Genomic DNA, 21515 nt, shown 5'->3' with positions numbered 1-21515 from the left:
ACAGAAAAGAGCCTATCTATGTTTCTTGTCTTAATTAACTCATCTGTTGTGTCTTATTTGGAGTAATAATGTACAATTTTATTTAGCCCCCACCAAAACAAACTTGGCTTTTCTGATTGGTTGACTATGTTCTTAAATATGTGTGTGTGTGTGTGTGTTTTATTAGAATTATTAAAATAAGTGACAAGCTCATCCTCGACTGTGAACACGTGATGTTTTGATCGGATTGATTTTAATGAGATGTACTGCACTGTACTGTGGAGGCTAAAAACTGAAAGGAGGGGGTTTGCATGGCTGATTTCACTCGGCTGAGAGGTTCTGCGTCTTTTACTCTGAAATTACAACCTAGTAAAGTTTTATTTGTGTGAACTCTGAATGTAAACGCAGGGCAGCTGTGTAGCGTTGGGGGCGCCAAGGGCGGGCGGATCTGTAGGCAGGCACAGGAAGCTATTCTTTCACTTTCCCCCTCACTAAAAGCACTGAGGAATAACAACATGAATTTTTACATAAGCACAATTGCATTATCGGCAATCAAGTATGCATCGAATAAGACAATTAATGCTGTAAAATATTGGTAATAATAGAGTCATTATTCTATTGTTTTAATTATTTTGTTTGAATAGCAACAATAACTATATATTATTCTTATTGTTGTTATTAAATACAGTGAGTATTATTTGAAAATTAATTTAGATGCATTTATTATTTATTTTATTTATGATTCATTTACATTTAATTTGAATGCTTGCCAGTAATCAATTAGACAAGCTTAAACTGTCTAAAAAATTGAAACTATTGTCTGTTAATATATTATTATATTTATTAATATCCTATTATACAAATTCATAAATATGACTATATTGACCTTATTCTTCACATATGAGCTGGCGCCACCATTGGATTTTTTTATTTTTTTTATCTTGACACTTCCAGTCTCATTCTCTTTCACAGATTTTTAGACGATAAAAACAGCTTGTTATGCTGATTGATGTTGCAAAATGATGTGTCCTTATGGACCCTTTTCACAAGCCTGTTGTGATGCGTTTAACGGTCATCAGCATCTTAAATCTTTGCAAGTTTTTATATATCTATATATGTTTTTAAATGTATGTACATTTATATGTATTTAAGTATGTATTATATAATCTTTGCTTCAAATGACAAAAAAAACAAATTAGCGTTTGTGTGAGGAGTTTCTAATGCAGCGTCTATGAGACAGGAGAGTAAATTTGACGTTATTCTCTTCTTTATCTGCCGTTATCAGTCTCAAAATGTTTTTCCTTTTTTTAAACGTCTTTTATGACATCATCGTGGAGTTTTTCTTTTATTATTTGAGCAAATAAGGTTGTAAAAAAATACTTGTTGTACTTTATGTACAGCTATGATGACTTCCGCTCCTGAAACCAAGAAATGTGAAAAGGGTCTATTATATTATTATCATTTTTATGTATAGTCATGAACACACAAGTTTGATTGTTTTCTGCCGTTTATTATTGCCAGTTATTTCTCCTATAGGCAACACTAAATCAGAAGTTCTAAAACATTCACGAAAATGAGTGCACTTTCGCATTAAAGACCAAGGTCAATAGGATTACTTACGGCATTTGTTTCATATACGTTCAGGGCTTAAGAATCATACATTTGCAGATATTATTTTTGAAAGTCATTGTTTCTGGCAGCAACACTTGAATAACTGTGATAAGAATAGAAATGGACACTAGAATATGCTTCTTTTTCTCACATTATGTTCCAAGGAACATATTAAATTAAATTATTTTTTATTCCTGAGACTTTGAGGAAAGAGGTGGGTGAAATGGGGGGGACTTTGGCAAATTAACCGCCATTAGCCTGACAAGATTTGTCTCGTTAGAGGGGCTTAAACAGCAACACCGTTAATGTGGGGGCCAAGGAAGAAATTTTATTAAAGCTCATCCCTCTTCATCCGCCCTGTGCAAAGGCAGCCAGTTCGTTATTGTAATTGCATGGCGGGCTGAGACCGGCCCATTAGTATCAATCTGAATAAGGATGCTAAAGGCTAAGGCGTGAGAATATGTGTAGTGCAGGACGTCTTAATAAGCTGTCTGCAGCCGTGCGAGACTGCGAAACAGTTGGACCCGGCCCCAGCTTGCCATTTATTAAACTAATAAATTTAATTGAATTAGCCTAATTCAGCCCTTGTCTGTCCACATTCAGTTTTTTTTAATCAGAGCAAGAAAGCTTTTTCCACCATTTTAAACATTATTATGTTGTTCAGGCATTATGCTTTTCTCAATGCTCATTCTGAAGGTGCACATGCTTTATTTTAGCAGGTCAAAGTTCAGATGTAAGGATCACAAACAGCATGCCAAAGAAGTCCCAAGTGCAAAATCCACACAAAACTATTTCAGCCTCACTGACACCAGAACTTAACCAGAAAAGGAGGGTCTGTATCCTGAATAGGAAGGAGATGAAGCAGACACAAAGTGGTAACCAGCGGAAAATAAAAGAAGTTGAGGCTAGAATAAATGCAGTTGTAGTGCCACTTCAGAAAGCTATACGAAGAGATTCGGTCAGACACTCGACCCAGAAACCCTCAGGGAAGGAAAGGTCAAGAGAAGTCTCGTCTTCAGAGAGGGAGAAAAGAGCTAGTGAAACAAGCACATGTATAAACGTTAAGCCTTTGCCTCCTACACCTGTTGAGGTACTAAATGACAGCTTAGAGATCCAAAAAGGTAGGAAGAATCTGCTCATAAGTCATTAAATGGATAGCATGTGCTAATATCGTATTATTTAGTGCTGTTTCTGTGATCTTATGAACAGGCATAAAGGTTCAGAGATCATATTTGAGGAAGAACAGGCAGCCAAAGAGGCTTGAAAGGGCGTCTGAGGGCAGACATTCCCAAACACAGAGGTTAGCCAAGTGTTGGCAGTCTGCTGTGGATGCTTGGTGATTTTACTTTTCTTGTCACATGAAGCCTTTCTCTTCCAGTGCCTACCCTGGTAAACTCTGAATGAACATGAACTGAAGTCTTTAAGTAAAGGTTAGTAAACTAGTTTAAGACTCTACATAAAACACACAAATTTATATTCCCTTAATTTAGCAATTTTAAGTGATCAAAGCTTGGAATTTTGATCAGTTGAGCTTTTTGCTTGGTAAGTGTTGTGTATGTTTGTTGTACACTATTGGTAAATAGTTTGGCATCATTAAGACCTTAATAAGTAAGACTTGACTTAAAAGTCTTACCAAGGCTGCATTGATTTGATATTTAAAGTTTTCTACTTTAATATACTTAAAAAGTAATTCATTCCTAGTCTCTAGTTCCTATTGTAGTCTGTTTTCACATCTATTCTAATAGGTTAGTCTTTCTAATAGGTCATAATATGAATGCAACACAGAGCAGTTTATTTGAAAGCATGTTTTTCAGTATCCTCTGTCTTCTTGTTCAGAGCACACCAAGGTTTAGATGGCAGTGCCCAAACCTGTTCAAATGAACCACAGTAATGAAGCAAATACCCTTATATTTGACCTTTTTCTGGATGGATAATAATTTTTGTTCCTAGAATAAGTCTGAATCTAAATTAAAATTTGTCCTAATGGTTAGAGAATTGGACTTTTAATTTAATGGTAGCTGCTTTGAGTCTCTGCACCAGCATGAATTGTAGGTGGGGGAAGTAAATAACCAGCACTCCCTTCCACCCTCAATACCATGCCTGAGATGATTCCTTTAAGCAAATGCACTAAACCCCCAACTGACCCCAGAGCCCTCTTTGAGGAAAATAATGCATTTAATTTATTTTGAAATAGGGCCGTAAGACGTCAGCAAAAAAAGTAAAGAACTGTGAATACCCCCTGAATACCTCTCAAACACTATATAAAAGTAGATTTTGCAAAATAGTTCTTTTATTTGAATCAAACCAACACAAGAAAAATTGGCAAAACAATAATACTGTTTAAAAGATGAACTTTTTGCTATTTGTGGTATCAATATCAGAACAACAGGCCATCTTGTCTTTATTTTAAATGAAGTCACTGAGGTCTTTTGCTTTTTCATATTTTTCTGCAACCTGTACACACATAAACATGTCTTCTTTTACAACGCCATATGGAACACGTTCTTCAAATTGGGGGAAAAAAATCCTTATTGATTGGAGGTCCTTGAGCACTAATTAAACCAGAACCAGACAGGAACAGGAAGCCATGAAAGTAGCATTTGAAAAACACATAAAATTGAATAAAGACAATTTATACATTATTTGTATGTAATACTAATGACATTCTATCAGAGTTCTTGATCAATAATGGAGTAAATTAGGTTTATTTTCTGTGAAATATTGATCAGGATCATGTAAGAAGGGCTTATTGGCTTGTTGTTATTAGGCGATTATAGGCTGCACCGCTACACATGAACATAAGTTTATTGATCCACAAAGTCTGCTCTGGTTGAGTAATCATTACTTTTGCGCCTAGCGTGTCTGGACCGAGATGACCCATTAACTGAAGGCAACGCTTTATAGTGTCAAAAACACTTCTTGTGTCATGCGTCTTATCAAAAGTGTCTGGATAGGATGATTTAAAAAAGAAAAAAAAATTGAATTTAATCTTCTTTATTGGGTTCTTTAAGGATGTATCAAAATGATCATAAAGACATTCAAATATTTACAAAAGGGTTCTGATAAATCTTATTTGTGTGTTTTTAATTAAGGATTAAATTAATCAAATAATCTTCAAGAAATAAATATCACCAAATTAAATTATCAGCAAAATAATTTTTAACATTGATTATAAGAAATGTTTCTTGAGCAACGTCAACAAAAGACTTTCTGAAGGTTCATGTGTTACAGAGTTTTGGCTGTTAAAATTTAGCTTTGTCAAAACAGGAATGCATTTTAAAGCATATTAAAATATATTTTTAATTGAACAAGATTTTTTACTATTTATTTTTGACTAAATAATATAGCTTTTAGGCCTGTTCACACTGCACAGACAATTGGCAGCAATTGGTGTTTAGGATGTTGTGAAAAAAAATCAATGCTGTGTTAACACTGCTCCAACAATAGCCACGCCACACACAATCCTTAAATAATTAGTTATAAGATCCTTCTTGGGGCTAAAAATACATTTACGTGAAGCCTCTCTCTTTCTGGTCAAATTTTAAGTCTGAGTTTGTTTAAAAATCAAATAACACTGCTCAGACGTTCCACGATCCAGCAAATGCAGATTATTGAATATGTTCAGTCGGGTGAAAACAGACTCCACTCCATGGCAACAGATACTGACAGGAGCAACACACTGATCCAACAAACTCAGACAGTTTTGTTTGTTGGTGTTCATCTGTGTGGTGTGAATTGATCTTTATTGAACATAAGAGCAATAAATCCCTAAACTTTAGAATAGACTGTATTTAAATTATTTTAATTTTTCTTTTTGCTGATACTAAGACAACAGTTAAATTTTATTTATAATTATGAATAGCATATATTAGCATCTTATCTTTTTTTTTTTGTCTGAGAAAAGGTCATTAAACCCTAAAAATCTTGTTTTTAAATCCTACAGCTCAATCTAGGCATTAAACAATGAAATTATATTATGCTTATGGCACTATATATACAATGCTCAGCATAAACAAGTACACCTCTCACAGATCTCTTTTAAATCAATATTTTCTACAGGATGCTTCACAATAATATATTTGTGGACAAAATATATGTGTAGTCCAAACAGAGGACTGCACAAGACATCAGTGAGCACACCAAGGCAAAAAACTAATGTAACTCTATTCTGGTATACAGTTGAATTCAGCACCAGTGTGAGGCGTGCGTACAGCCATATCGCACTGCTACGAGTGTGATATTGCGTTTATACAACAGTTTGACGGCATAATTGTGTATATAAAAACAAAATCAAACATGGAGAGTCTCAAAAACCCTTTTGTATGAGGAACTACTTTCTTCCGGATTCAAATCATAAGCTGACAGTTAAACAGTTGAGTGTGCATCTTTTAAACTTTAGATCTGTAGTGTCTGCTTTTTGCTGGCTGTATGTGGGCGGAGTAATACACAAAGGGTAAAGAGGCTGTAGGAGTTCTGATATTGCAGAATATCGCACAGCTATCAGCCAATCAAATTTGAGAACCTGACAGAACTGTTGTATAAATATATATATATATTAGTGCTGTCAATCGATTTAAAAAAATTAACTGATTAATCGCATTTAAAATACTGAAAATTGTAATTTTGGCTTTTCAAATGTAAAATTAATGTAAACGCAAGACAAAAACTATTTAAATTCAAAATATAATTGTTTATTAGAATTAAAATTCAAAATATAAATATTTAATAGAATTTTTGTTTAACTTGTAACACAGATTTCTTCATGTAAACAACATACCCACAATAAACCATCAAGATCCTGACTTGACAGCCATATTTATTACAGAAATTAAAACACAGGCATGTTAATGACATTTAAATTTCAAAACAATCAATGCCACTAAAGAAAACATTGATTTCCATGTTGGATTCTACGTGGACTGCAAAAAAATGCCAAAATACAGGAATTGCAGATATGGAAAATGAAAAATTATAATAATAAACTATAGGATACAAACTGTTGCACTCATTGTAAAGTTTTATTGCTGTGAGTTGAGAACATTAGTTATAGAGTAGAAACAATTTTGTTTAATCCTCCTTTACAATCATCCAGTTGCTAAGACTAGGAGTATCCCGCAAGTGCATAGAGACTCCCAAATGCCCGCAAATGAATGATAATTTCTTGCAAACCGGTCGTTAAATACATTGCACACCCCTCTCCCCCACATCCCTCCTACCCAACAAACACATATACGTTGTAGCGATGTCTGCACAACGTTGTATTTTTTCAAAGGCAACGTTGGCGCTTACGTGCTCGCTACATTGTCACAACGTAGAAATGTAAGACGTGAGAAGGCTGTAGCAACGTTGTAGTGCGACATTCAGCAACCGCGAGGCGGCGTTCTTACTACTTGTATTGATATTTTTTGTGGCAGTTTATCAATACTGCCTAGAATACAGGATAAGCAGCAATTCTTTTCCAGTATTGCTTAATATGAAAAATTGTTCAATTATTTTTCCTATTTAATTTAACAACTGCATGTGTAAACTTTAAAGTGTAAAAATAACACACAAATGAATATAATCAAACTTTTTATTATATATTTCACAACATTTAATACATACAGTACAAATCTAATTATAAACAAACAGTATAAAGTTTAGATTATATATATATATATATATATATATATATATATATATATATATATATATATATATATATATATATATATAATTAAACTAAAGGGTAAACAAACAAGAAAAGTAAACAAGAAATCATTAAAATGTAAATATATATATAAATAAATATATAAATTAAAATTCAGACACTGTGCAGTGAAGCTCTGGACTGGAGAATACAGCAGACCGGGGAGCGCAGCTGAAGACCAGGCATAGTTGTTGGTATGGAGAAAGCAGTCAGAGGAAGAAACAAATTCAACAGATAATCCAGCTTCAGAGATCCACAGCAGACACAAGTCAAAATAGGCAGTGAACAAGAGAGGACAGATGGAAACGACTATGACTAGCAAGTTATTGAACTTTCAGACATTTATTGTAATTTCATTACATATAAAATCTCCAGTGAGTAATTATGTAGCCTACTTTATTTTAATGCTTTAATAATATATCATATACCAAAATTACATACCATTAAATAAATTTAGAGATACAGGGAAAACAGGTTTGAGTTAACAGAAGTCAGAGTTAGTCTCCCAATACTTACTTAAATTATGAGAAGAGAAAGAAGAGGTCCTGTAGTTGTGGCGTTGCTCGCTGTAAATGGAATGTTAAAATTAGTGTCATTTCAATAACAGCTGTACAAAATAATAAAGTAATTTTTCATAAGCATGATCTATTTTCCACATTATGAACATGCTGTTTTAGGTAACATAACTACATTTAATAGTAAATAGAGTAGTATACTTCTTACCTTATTCAATTATTCTTTCCATAGATCAGGAATTACAGCAACACTGATCTGAGGTGAATTCAACAGCTGAAAAAATTCTGAAAGACAAGTTACATAAGTAATTTGAAAACAACAGTGAGTGGTTAAACAATAGAGTTTTATGCAACTTACACATACTTAAAATCCAGAAATTATCAATAGAAGATTACCTCCATGTGAAAATAGCCTGTTGAGCAAAGAAAAGAGTGGGTTTTAAATAAAACATCAAAAGATAAATCAAAATAAAAATGTAGACTAGCAGACCTTTTTATTAATATCTATATTAATTAGGCATATGAACATCAACTTATATACTTTAACTTATATAGCTAACCCAAAACTGACAATTCTGCCATTTAGCCTCATCCTTTATTTGTTCCAAACTTATTTAGCTTTTTTTCTGCTAAATAAAGAAGATGTATTAAATAAAGCTGGAAAACTGTAACTATTTAGTGTTTTCTTACTATGAAAGCAAATGCTTACAGTCTTTAGTGTTCAATAGAAGAAGGAAACTTAAAGGTTTGGAATCACTTATTATTTACAGGGCAAATAATTCGTGAGTACATATCATTTTTTGAGTGAACTGTTCCTTTAACGGGACGCAAACTGCACAGAGATGTTTTGTATTTAAAAGTTATTTTGTGTGTTTTGTAAAAAGTGGGTCGGCTCGTGTGATGAAGTATCATACTGACTGATCACTATGGATATGGAAAAAACTGAACTTCAAAAACATTATTGTCCATTTGACTAAAGACTAAGCGTAGGTAAATAATCAGGAAATGTTTTATCGAGAGATTTAACATAATAATTTTAATGTTGTCGCCGTCCGTGAACGGAATGCTGAAATGTTACTCGCTCGTAATAACTTCATTACGGCTTTTGTGTGTGTGTAATGTTGGAACAGATTGTTGTCGAAATCGTAGGTTTGTTTGAATATTCACGATTTACGTATCTTATTTAGCAAGAAGAAATAAAGCAATACTCACGTCTCCTCGGTCGTTGATGAATGAGACGACGGCTTGTTGAAATTTAAACTGATTCAGCTGTGACCAGTAAATGTTGTACAGTGGTTGTCCACGCCACCTGAGCACAACCTAAAGTATGCGGCCCTCGTGATGTTTAAATGGCAACCTTATGACATCGTTGTGACAACGTTTAGCAACAACGTAGAATCCTCAACCTTTTTGCAAGGTTGGTACAACGTTGTAGGAAGGTCGCTACGTTGAGGCAACGTTGTGTGTTTGTTGGGTAGCTCTTCAGGTAGCCTATGTCGCGCGCAACTCACCCCCACCGTCCTGCAGGTACGTCTCGCGCGTACACGCCCCTACTCAGATACTTCGCTCACTCCACCCCTGACACCCCTCAATGGGCCTGACACAGACACACACACAACGCGCTGCAGACGTTTTGGCCCCAACGGCCTTCCATACTGGAGCGACTCCCCTCAACCCGCATGATCCCGTTCATCAAATTTGCTTAAACTAAGCGTCCTAAAGTATTACTGTATTTCACAAGGATTCTGACACAACAACGCGAAGCATACGCTTTAGTTGCGATTAATGAGGAAACACGCTAAACTTGGAGGGATCATGCTGAAAGGCAGAGTAATGCCCTGTCTTTGACAGCTCGCGACTTCACCAGAGGCTTTCTGAGTACATTCACATAATACACCAATACTCCGATTTTAATGTGATTAAGATTATACTCTTAATAAAATTCTACCGTGCAGCCCAAGCAGTGATTTTATTACCTTAAAGGAACACCAAGTCACAAAATGCGAGGATTTTCTTTCTGTTCGCCATGCGGTATCAACTTACAACCGAAGTCGAAAGTTAAAAATGAAACACCCGAAATTTCATGAAACTTTGGAGAGCCTGGTGATGCGACTAATTTTTTTATACTGAAACTAGCCTTCAAAAAGTGCTTCCTTGGTCTTATCCACATTTATTGCATGTTAAACACACGTCCACCACAACAGGAAGTAAAAAAAAAACCTGCAACTGCGTTAATTGCGTTAATTTGTTTTAACGCGTTAATTATTTAAAATTAATCGCATGCGTTAACGCACTAATTTTGACAGGGCTAATATATATATATATATATATATATATATATATATATATATATATATATATATATATATATATATATATATATATATATATATATATACACACACACGCACACACACACACACACTATTGTTCAGCGACTTGCCAAATTGACCTAACTTGTAATTAAACCAATTAACTTAGTTCTTTAAATTGCCCTTTAAGCAGAATACCTGTATCTTACAGGAGGGCTAATAATTTTGACTTCAACTGTTTTTAAAGGAACATTTCACTAAAACTGTTCTAATGTATTGATGTATTGCTTGCATAATTTAATAAATTTGTTGCAAATGTCAACTTTATCACAGCCCACCACCTTGTATCGGCTCTCATCAGCCTCCTTTCCCCAGTTCATTCTGAGAAATGTTTTACCCCTGAGGGCTGACCATCTTCTGAATGTGTACAGTATATGGGGGTCAACACACCCCCCCAGAGGTGTCATCCCATCATTCGCACAGCTACCATTGCACCATGTTTAACACATCTCCTGCTGGTTTCATCCACTGTCCAGCAGCACGGCTGTTCTGGAGCCGCTGGCCCATACATACATTTTTTTCTTTCTCCTTCCTGGCCTTTTGTTTTTGCCCCTGGAGCAGAACTCGACAGCTCTCAAAGGTGTTAGCCTCAGCCGTTACCTCTCAACGCTGTCCAAACTTTTATTCATAATGGGCGAGGACGTTGAGGGCACATTGAATAATTGGCCATTATTCACAGCCTGTAGGGAGCTCATCACACATGGCATAGTTTGGTGGTTTTTAATGTGGAGAAGGAAGGTCGACAGACTCTGACCCCATTACAGAGGTTAACGTTATATTTGTAATTAAACTGGATCATTTTGTCTCGTGAGAGGAAATTATCGCGCTTCACAGAGTATAAAATGTGATCATTCAGAGCGGAGCTTTTCACTTCACTGCTTTTTGGACTAAACAAAAGAAAACGCGACTCTTATTTATCAGCCAAATGACTGAGCCTTTTTCACAATGTGTGTTTTAATAAGTTCTTTAATCAGTTTTGAATATCTTGGTGGGACTTTTTGTTAAGCGTTCAGCTCATCTATGTTGATTTGTGTCTATGTTATTTTTTATGCCTTTAAGTTACAGAATCCACATTGACTTTAATGTTATCTGCCAAATGTTATCCATCTTTGACTCAGACCTTGATCATTTTTTGTTATGATCACTGGACTTGGTTAAGAGAAGTTAAACACAATGAACAGGACGTGAGCTCAGGTTTTTACACTATATCTGAGGCTGTGTGTCCCCAAGGCGTCACATTGAATGAAGCTGTTAGCCAGAAGCTGTGAGCGCATTGTTAGGGATGAAGGGTGGGGTGATGTTAAGAACTGCTTGCGTTATGGGCTATAGTGCTTTAACTAGGAGTGGCTTGTAGACAGGTGGTTGCCTAGTCACTGATGGTTTGTTAGTCTTGATAAATCTATTTTGTTTTTTGTTTGTGTAGTTTTTAAAGAGGGATGTGACTAGGCAGGTGAGGAGTAAGCTATAATGTAATGGATAGCTAATCCTCATTTCGGTTAATCTGTCTGTCTTGTTACCATCTTGTGCCGATTTGGATGCCAGTTTTACAACCTGAAATCAGAATAAAAACTCTTATGGGCTGAAGAGGCTCTGTTAGAGGTTTAGACGTATAATCTCTGGCAATAATTGGCTCATGAGCAGACAAAGGTATTAAGGAACTCATGAAGAGTAAGTCTAATATGCCATTCGTCTTTGGTTTTTTAATCAATAACAGTTTGAACTGGTCTAAATGTTTGCTAAATGTGTGGAGATGGGTTTTCGACTACAGAAATGTGTTGTTATCAACTTTTAATCTTCAAGACTTACGCTCTGTTGGCTGTTCATGGTCATCTTAGTTCCTAAACATCTCCCCCTCAAGCTGTCTGCAGACACAGCTGTCAAATCTTGGCTTGGGTTATAGTTTTGGAACCCCATGAACAATAAACCCGGATTTCTTTCAGAGGTTTATTTAGAATTAGACACTTAATCTGATTTAACAGTTCGATAAGTAGACTGATCTGAGTATAGACATTCTTCACTATGGTTCATCCTCTGTTGTTTACGTAAAGCCTTTAATATGTTTTATGTCGGTAATCTCTGTTAAATCAGAGAGGCCACTTGTCAGGTAGGTGATTGAGTTTAACCTAACGTGTTATAACTTAAATATATAAGTCATATTTCTCACAGTTGTCATCAATCAGTCTTGGTTTATTTGATTACAGTATCTTCTTATATCAGTAATCATGTATTTAGTTGTTGTGTCATTTTATCTGAAGATTTAAAGTGCTAAAGTGACCATTAACTTGTTAATCAAATATGCACAACTTACTTGGTGACTCCCTTTTGTAATTTACGTTTCAAAACACAAACATCAAAGTAGTTTCATGTAATATCAAGGAGGACATTCATATTATTATTTAATAAAAGGATTTTCTTAGAAAAAAACACCCTCTAACATGTCATTTTATTTTATTTTTTACACTAAAAAGGTTTTATTTATGTATCTCGAATGTTATGAATCATTTGATTACACTATCATGACCGTCTAAATTACATTTTTATGGTCATTTTGAGTCTTTACACTTTGCCTCTATCCTCTATCAGATGGTTTAACTAATTTATTCTTCTAAACATTTTAATAAATAAAATGGTCAGAATAAGTATGTTGTTTATTTAAAACAATAAACAATTTCATAAAAGATAGATTTGACAATTTATTCTCAAAAAAGTTATTTAAAACATTTAATATGCTTTCTATGCACTTAAAAACAATCGGATCAAAATTGGAGATTGTCTTGAACCATTTACATTGTAGGCTACTTTTATATCTGAAGATCCAGTCACTAATGAATTGCTCTTTAATGTGGTTTAAAGTACTTTAGTGGCCATTAGTTTAATCAGTCAATGACTAAAACTGACTTGGTAACTCGCAATAGTCATTTGCCTTTGGTATCCTAAAAATCAGCCGTAATCACACTCTTAATTTTTAGGCCAAATTAAAAGATGTTTTAAACTGCAATGCCTCTTTTAGTACTTACAGACAAAAAAATCCCACATGTATTTGCAACTATTAATTTCCATATTCATGTGCATTGTGGTCACATAAGTGTATCTGAAGATTTAGCCACTAATGAATGACTCTTTCATGAAGTTCAAAGTGCTGGAGTGCCCATTAGTTTAATCAGCCAAAGACTTCAGAGTGATTTGGCAACTCCCTATTGTCATTTCCATTTGGTAAGAAATTGATTTCTAAATTATGAGAGAGTAATCATGTGTTGTTTGTTAATTAATGTAGTTAAACATTGCTGTTGACACTCTTCAGTAAATCAATAAAATTGACTTTTTAATAGAGATGCTGATGGATCTTACATTGAACGATGGGGCCTTTAGGGAGGTCAAACAGATCTGGATTCTTTAGTCTTACAGTAGATGCATTGTTCTATTAAAATTTGCACCTTTAGAAAACAATCTTTAAATCTTGATTAAAATTATTTTACAAACTGTCACCTTTTCATTTTAAGTAATTCCAAAAGTCATGGCGACAGATATAGGTAGGTTTACTTACTAGCCATTATTTTTGATCAAAGATGAGCATTAATTGCAATCAAATGGCCTTTTTGTTTTGTTTTGTTTTGTTTTTTTGGAAAGTTACAGTGCACAATTTCGCAGAGGACCTGTGGATTCAGAATTGCAGGATTATTTTTGTGACCTGTAAATGCATTGGTGTGTTTGTGTGCGTGCGTGCGTGTGTGAGAAATTGATGTTTTCGGTAGGCCTATTTTCTATGCACAATATAATTCTGCTTGATTTTGAAGTACAACGAAACTGTGCCTGAAGTTTCAGTAAGACAGTTCTGTAAATCAGCACTGCATAAGAGAATCTTTTATTCATTACATTTTTTATTGTTAACCCTTTAAGATCTGATTTCCAGACCATCAGGCATATGATTTCTTAGATTATTCAGACCTAACTTGAATTTTTTCTGCATGATTCAGATAATGGCAACGTCAATCAGCCAGACAATAGATAACAGCCTCTCATTATCCTGATGTGCTGCTGTTCATATACAGTATGACCTCACATTCCCCTTGTTTTGTGATGTAAGTGCATATGAAGCTGTCTGATCCCTCCATGTGTTTTTGATTTTGCTGTAGGCTGGGTTGAAGCTTTGTGAAGTTCACTTCTCTGGCTGAACTGTCTCCTCACTGCTGATCATAGCAGGGATTACCTGAGCTATGAGTCTTGGCCCTCTTCATGCCATGCTGTAAGCCCTAGCTCTGGCTCCTATTGGAGGAAAGAGTCCTCCTTCCTACCTCGAGCGCTAAATTAACCATGTTCTTGAAGGTCTGTCTCCTGCTTACCAAAGAATGTTGAGAAGAAGTTTAAATCAGAGATTCTTGCTGGCAGACGCTCTAGCTGACAGTGATTTGCTGCCTTCTAAATGCTGCAGACAAGCTATTTGGTATGATATTGTTGAAGGTTATATATTTATTAGGAGGCCCAGTTGTTTTACTCATATTCCCATTGTGTGTGTTGTAATGTAGGATATGCAATATTGAAGTAAAATAAAAATGCGATAATATCAATAATACATATATAGGGGTTGGACAATGAAACTGAAATCTTTAGTGTTGGAGGTTTCATGAAATTGACGAGCCTGGTCACCAATCTTAATTTATTGCATATTCCACCAGTAAGTGCAGAGTGTGAAGGTTTATTAGCAGATGTTGGTGGATGTCTCACTTGCACACTTGCAGTCTTTGTGATGTATCAAGAGCCACGATATTCAGTGTTATGTCAGCATACCACCAAGAAGGAGGAACCACATCCAACAACTGTGGTTGCAGAAGGAAGCTGTCTGAAAGAAGTGTGCTAACCTGGAGTCTATCCAAAAAAACATAAACCCACAGCTACCCAACTCACTGCAGAATTAAATGTGCTCCTCAACTCTTCTGTTTCCACCAAAAAATGTTTGTTAGAAACTCCACAGTGTCGATATACATGGCTGGGATGCATTAGCAAAGCCTTTGGTCACTCATGTCAATGGCAAACATTGATTTCAGTGGTGCAAGCAGCGAAAATCTTGGGCTGTGGACCAAGTGAAACATGTATTGTTCTCTAATGAACACTGTTGTTCCCAAATTCAAGAGAGTTGCGGTGTGAAGAAGTCCCAAAGAAGCATACCACCCAGACTGTTGCATGCCCAGAAGCATGAGGGTGCGTCAGTGATGGTTTGTGCTGCAATATCATGGCATTTCCTAGGTCCAATACTTGTGCTAGGGGGCGCCGTCTCTGCCAAGGGCTACTGAAACATTCTGGATGACAATGTGCACACAAAGGTTCAAATATTGTGTCCTGAAGGTGGTGCCATGATTAAGGCTGATTTATACTTCTGCATCAAATGCACATGTATGCTCTGGCGTTGACGCATAGCCCTACACCGTGGCCGTCGGCGTCGCTGACGTGCACCTCTCAAAAAATGTAACTACAACGACGCGTAGCGCAAGCTCTGTGATTGGTCGTCTTGGTAGCGGTGACGAGTCTGGGTGGGACCGAGAGCCACGCGAATGGTGCAACCCCGATGGAGCGATTGTTTACAAGTGTGGAGTCCTGTGAAGGAGCTCCGGATGGAAAGTTTTGTTTTGTGTTTACCTCATAGTTTAAGTTTTTGCACGTCCGCCGGTTCCTGCCTCAAAATAAGTAAGTTTGAGCCACTTGTACATTCAGCAAGTGTTCAGGAAAAGCAAAACACCAGCGAAGAAACTCGACACAGAGGAACATTAACACATCACTGCCAACTAGCGTTTTGGAAGTGTTAATGCAGACCAACAGAGACAGCGCGCAGAAGTATAATTGCACAGCTACGCGCGTTGCATGCGCCGTGGGTTATGCCGGTCACTTGACGCAAAAGTATAAACCAGGCTTTAGGGCTAATAATGCACATATTCACACAGCAAGACTGGCAACAGTGGTTTGATGAACAGGAAAGTGAAGTTGAACATTTCCCATGGCCTGCACCGTTACCAGATCTAAATATCATTGAGCCACTTTAGGGTTTTGGAGGAACGAGTCAGGAAACATTTTCCTTCACCAGCAACATGTAGTGACCAGGAGACTATTCAGCAAGAAGAATGGCTCAAAATCCCTTTGTCCACGGTGTATGACTTGTATCTGTCACTCCCAAAACAATTTGATGCTGTACTGCAAAAATAGGCCCTACACCATCCTAATGAATTAGTGTGGTCTAAAAACCAAGCAAAAACTACTGCTATATAAAAATTGTCTTGATATCTAGTGAATTACCTAATGTTCATTCTGCACTGAACATTTTTGTAAAGTGTTAGCATAATAATAATAAATTTCGCTATGGTGTCCACGTTTGCAGTGGTTTTTATCCTGACATATGCAATGTGCCAGAGCACTGTTACCCAGTAAACAATAAGCATGTTCTTAACAAGTCAATTGCGATTTTCTTCAGAGAAACCAATCAATCGTCTACTGTTAAATCCATCTGCCATCCCCAGAATGATGGATGCTACATCTGTTTGCATAGGTTTGTGTAGAGAGAGAGAAAAAAAGAAATCTTCTGGCTGTAAGAGAATGCCCAGCTCCTCCTCTCTCTGCTTAAGTGTCAGAGCTTGCAAATGAGTGAAGGAAACCCAAGTGAAAATTGAATGCTTCAGATGTGCGTATGTACATTTGTGTGCCTTGCTAGAACGTAGGTGGTCTGTGGTTGTGTAAATATTGGAAGCTCTGAGACACAGTGTGTCAAAACACGCAGGGCTTCAAGTGCCACGCTAATGAATGGGGGCCACATGTGGAGTGCCACGGCAGTTTGTTTAAGCAAATGAACTCTGCTGACAGACATCTGCCCTAATGTGCAGGCAGAGACAGCTCCGATGCAGGATTTATACACAGACGCACCCTTCCCCTTCATGCCTGTGTGTCGAGAGGCGACTTCAGAGGCCTTTCAAAGTGGCACAGGCTTTCCGTGTGCTGACAGACAAACCGTGTAAGAGACTGGAGGTGGCTGAATTATGCATGCACACTTTCACAACACTCAACGCTTGCCCTGACTCATCATTACACAGTTCACCAGCGACATGAGAAAGGCAACTGTTTATTTAGCCTCTTTTGAGCACTTTTATTTCTGTCGCTTTTAATCCAGCCCAGTGCGAGCCACGGTAATGTTCGTTTTCACATTGATGAAACCGGTTTAAAGCCTTTCAGAGCATGTGGATACAAGCCAACAGTGCCAAATGTCTCAGGGTTTTCAAAGGATTCATCGCAACAAAGATTGAATGAGTTATGAAGAACTAATGAATTGTCATCGGAAGCGCAGTTGTGTAAAGGATGGCTTTCAGCACAATTCTCAAGTGCTTTTTTGCTGAGTAGTTAGTTTACTTGTATCTTTACAAATTTGTTGAACCTTGTCTTGCGATTTTTATTTTTCTCATTGTCTTTCCATACTTTAAATTTCTTTGGTTAAATTTTGACATTATAATAACAGATGAATATATGAATAGATGCTAAGAATTTACAGTGAAGTGGAATTCATTTGAAAAATTTATAAATTGTTGTCTAATTTGTTTATATTTTTTGCATGCTTTCATTATTTTTTCTTATTAATTTATCATCTGTTTAGTGTTTAAGGGGTCCCCTTTAGACATTTTAAGTCCACATTTTATGAGTTGTAATATCAATAATTACCAACAGACATTTTGTGACCCTGGACCACATTTTGTGATCCTTTTACAGTATCTGAAAGCTGAATTAACTATCTTTCCATTAGTGTATGGTTTGCTAGGATTGGAGAATAATTGGCCGAATTGCAACCATTGGAAATATAAAAAAAATATGATACAATTCCCTTTTAAGTTGTTTAAATTAAGTTCTTAGCAATACATCATTGTAAATAAATATAAAGTTTTCATATATTTACGGTAGGAAATATACAAAATGTTGTAACAGAACATAATATTTGCTTAATATTCTAATGGCCAGTCAAAGCTTTTTTTTATTTTATTTTGACTTCCTCTGGCCACTTTATTAGGTACACCTATCCAACTGCTTGTTAACACAAATTTCTACTCAGCCAATCACATGGCATCAACTCAATGCATTTAGACATGTAGACATGGTCAAGATTATCTGCTGCAGTTCAAACCAAGCATCAGAATGGGGAGGAAAGGTGCTTTAAGAGACTTTGAACATGGCATGGTTGTTAGTGCCAGACGGGCTGGTCTAAGTGTTTCAGAAACTGCTGATCTACTTGGATTTTACGCACAACAATCTCTAGGGTTTACAGTAAATGGTCAGAAAAAGAGAAAATATCCAGTGAGCGGCAGTTCTGTGGGCACAAATGCCTTGTTGATGCCAGAGGTCAGAGGATAATGGCCAGACTGGTTCGAGCTGATGGAAAGGCAACAATAACTCAAATAACCACTCGTTACAACCGAGGTATGCATAAGAGCATCTCTGATCGCACAACACGTCCAATCTTGAGACGGATGGGTAACAGCAGCAGAAGACCACACTGGGTGCCACTCTGGTGAGCTAAGAATGGGAAACTGAGGCTACAATTGGCACAGGCTCACCAAAATTGGACAATAGAAGATTAGAAAAATGTCGCCTGAGTCTCGATTTCTGATGCAACATTCGGATGGTAGGGACAGAATTTGGCGTCAACAACATGGAAGCATGGATCCATCCTGCCTTGCATCAACAATTCAGGCTGCTGCTGGTGGTGTGATAGTGTGGGGGATATTTTCTTGGCACATTTTGGGACCATTATTACCAACTGAGCATTGTGTCAATGCGACAGCCTACTCAAGTTTTGTTGCTGACCATGTCCTTCCCTTCATGACCACAGTGTACCCATCTTTTGATGGTTACTTACAGAAGGATAACGCACGATGTCATAAAGCACGAATCATCCCAGACTGGTTTTTTTTTAACATGACAATGAGTTCACTGTACTCAAATGGTCTCCACAGTCACCAGATTTCAACCCAATAGAGCATATTTAGAATTGGGTGGAACAGGAGATTCACATTAAGGATGTGATCAATCCACAGCAACTGCAAGATGAAATCATGTCAATATAGACCAAAATCTCTGAAGAATATTTCCAGTACCTTGTTGAATCTATGCCAGAATGAATTAAGGCAGTTCTGAGTACAAAAGGGGTCCAACCCGGTACTAGCAAGGTGTACCTAATAATGTGGCCGGTAACTGTATATACTCGTGCAGTGTAAGTCAGATTAAGCATTAGTATGATATTAAGTGTTTAGTTTTATTTAAAGATGTGCTTCACAATTTGCTTATTGCAAGATTTTTTCAACACATTTCTAAACATAATAGTTTTAATAACTTTTCATAACTGATTTATTATGTCTTTGCCATGATGACAATAAATAATATTTGACTAAATATTTTTCAAGACACTTCTTTGCAGCTTAAAGTGACATTTAAAGGCTTAACTAGGTTAATTAGGTTAACCAGGCAGGTTAGGGTAATTAGGCAAGTGATTGTATAACAGTGGTTTGTTCTGTTGAAAAAAATATCTTAAAGGGACTAATAATTTTGACCTTAAAATGTTTTTTTTTTAATCAAAAACGGCTTTTATTCTAGCTAAAATAAAAGAATTAAGGCTTTCTCCAGAAGAAAAAATATTAGCAGACATACTGTGAAAATGTCCTTGCTCTGTTAAACATCATTTGGGAAATATTTAAAAAAGAAAAAAAAAAATCAAAGAGGGACTAATAATTCTGATTTCAACTGTATATAAAAAGTATTTAAATTACCGAAGATGTTTGTTACTTTAAGATGCAATAATGTCCCAATCTGAACCTTATTTTGAGGAACATTTCCTCACGATAAAATCACATTTGACCAGAAGCAGGTGTGACTCCAAAGTCAAAGAATACCATCACTTTTAATACAACATCTCACGGCTTAGTACCAGGAATCACACCCAAAAAAACTAAACGGTGTCAGAACAGCCCCGAGCCAGAATGTTCACAACAACAACAGAGGTGATACCTTAGAAACTGAAAACAAGCCAGCGCAGTCGTTTTCCAAAAGGATGAAAGACACTTTTGCGGTGAAAGGCTCTGCGCTCAGAAGTTTGTATGCTTTAGTGAGCGAGGGATTACTTATGTAAAATCACAAGGGGAGGTGTTGCACAGGTGCCTCTCTCTGGCCGAGCTCCAGACACACTCACGCATCTGCAGTCCCTCCCTTCCTCTGCGTGTCAGTGCACAAAGCCCACAGCCTGCCGACAATGAGCACATCGCTGTCGCACCAGGAGAACACCTCGAAAGCAAACACGCTCCTAGCTGGCCACAAAAGCGACCAGGGAGCACTGCACTTTTATGCCCCTGAGTGCCTTGTTAGCCGCACAATGACTTGCAGGCCTGGACAGCAGGTGTTACATTAAAGCGCTGCTCTGATGTATTGTGGCCGTCTATTCGCACTATGACCTGTGTTTGCGTTCTCTTTGACTTTGCAATCACACCCAACAAAGCATTGTTTTTGAGAGCACAGGAAAGTGCAGTGATGAGCTTTGTTATCAATTATGTTTATAGTGATTGAGGCGCTCTCATGCTCAGCATCTCTCTGTTCTTTTTTTGTTTGCTGAAAACCAAACCACTCAGTTTCTGTTTGTCTTCTTTTAATGAATCTGTTCATACTGTATGAAAGGCAGTGCAGGATGACCATTTATTTGATTATATATATTATATATATGCAGGTACAGTTGAAGTCAGAATTATTAAAAATTAAACAAACATAATCCTGTTGCACTATAAATTTTGGTTCTATTGTAAAAAAAACAAAAAAAACAAAAAGAAAACATGTTACATGAAAATCTGAAATAATTGATGGCACACTTCAAAAAAGAAAGATGATTTAGTAGTCAGAAATGTTTTTATTTCGATTATGTTTTTAAATAAACTGGTATTACACTTCATATTTTTGGATTTTTACAGTAAATGTATTGTTTGCGCTACTTTTACCATAAATTGACATATCAACCATTTGGTATGAGGCTGATATTTTAGAAATTATGGGATGTGTTGAAACTAAATGCATTGAGTGTTACCTAGTGACATTAGGAGTTAAGCAATGCAATCCAATTTTTTTTCTTGCTGTGGCAGTGATATATATTAAGAGACCACTTGAAAGTTATTATTGGTTCTCTGAATTTGCTTTTAATTGACATGTTTTAAGTAAAATCTTAATTATTCTATGAACTGATTTCAAGTCTGTCTATAGATATTTAAACAGGAATATCTTAAAATATTCCATGTTTTTATACCTTTAAATATTATATATGTCTTCCCATGTTTTCAGGTATTCAGTATATTA

At 36.3% G+C, this 21515-nt stretch overlaps 1 protein-coding gene and 1 long non-coding RNA gene across 22 annotated transcripts in view; one reads left to right on the top strand and one right to left on the bottom strand.

Annotated features, from left to right (window-relative positions):
* brip1 (BRCA1 interacting helicase 1) overlaps positions 1–21515 on the top strand; it is a 112916-nt gene that overhangs the window by 70375 nt on the left and 21026 nt on the right. For 4 of the 19 annotated variants that reach the window (XM_073923330.1, XM_073923331.1, XM_073923341.1 and 1 more), the window contains 3 exons: positions 2307–2711; positions 2800–2890; positions 2969–3020. The exons of 9 other annotated variants lie outside the window; for them this stretch is intronic. In XM_073923330.1, coding sequence (XP_073779431.1) covers positions 2307–2711; positions 2800–2890; positions 2969–2990 — 518 coding nt within the window. In that variant the 3' untranslated portion in view covers positions 2991–3020. Of the gene's footprint in view, positions 193–2306; positions 2712–2799; positions 2891–2968; positions 3021–21515 lie in introns of those variants that run through there. 6 more of the 19 variants (XM_021466284.3, XM_068213610.2, XM_073923329.1 and 3 more) reach the window with 3 other exon arrangements.
* Positions 8003–9266, bottom strand: LOC141377756 (uncharacterized). Of its 3 annotated transcripts, none has more exons than XR_012390603.1 (3): positions 9007–9266; positions 8153–8207; positions 8003–8079 (listed from the first exon to the last, which is right to left on the bottom strand). It is a non-coding gene; the product is annotated as an uncharacterized lncRNA (long non-coding RNA). The 3 variants fall into 3 exon arrangements; XR_012390605.1 differs by having other exon boundaries at positions 8006–8079; positions 8191–8207; XR_012390604.1 differs by having other exon boundaries at positions 8012–8079; positions 8159–8207.

Source organism: Danio rerio, chromosome 15 (genome assembly GCF_049306965.1).
Source record: "Danio rerio strain Tuebingen ecotype United States chromosome 15, GRCz12tu, whole genome shotgun sequence".
NCBI lineage: Eukaryota > Metazoa > Chordata > Actinopteri > Cypriniformes > Danionidae > Danio > Danio rerio.
This window is presented reverse-complemented; position numbering and strand designations above follow the sequence as displayed.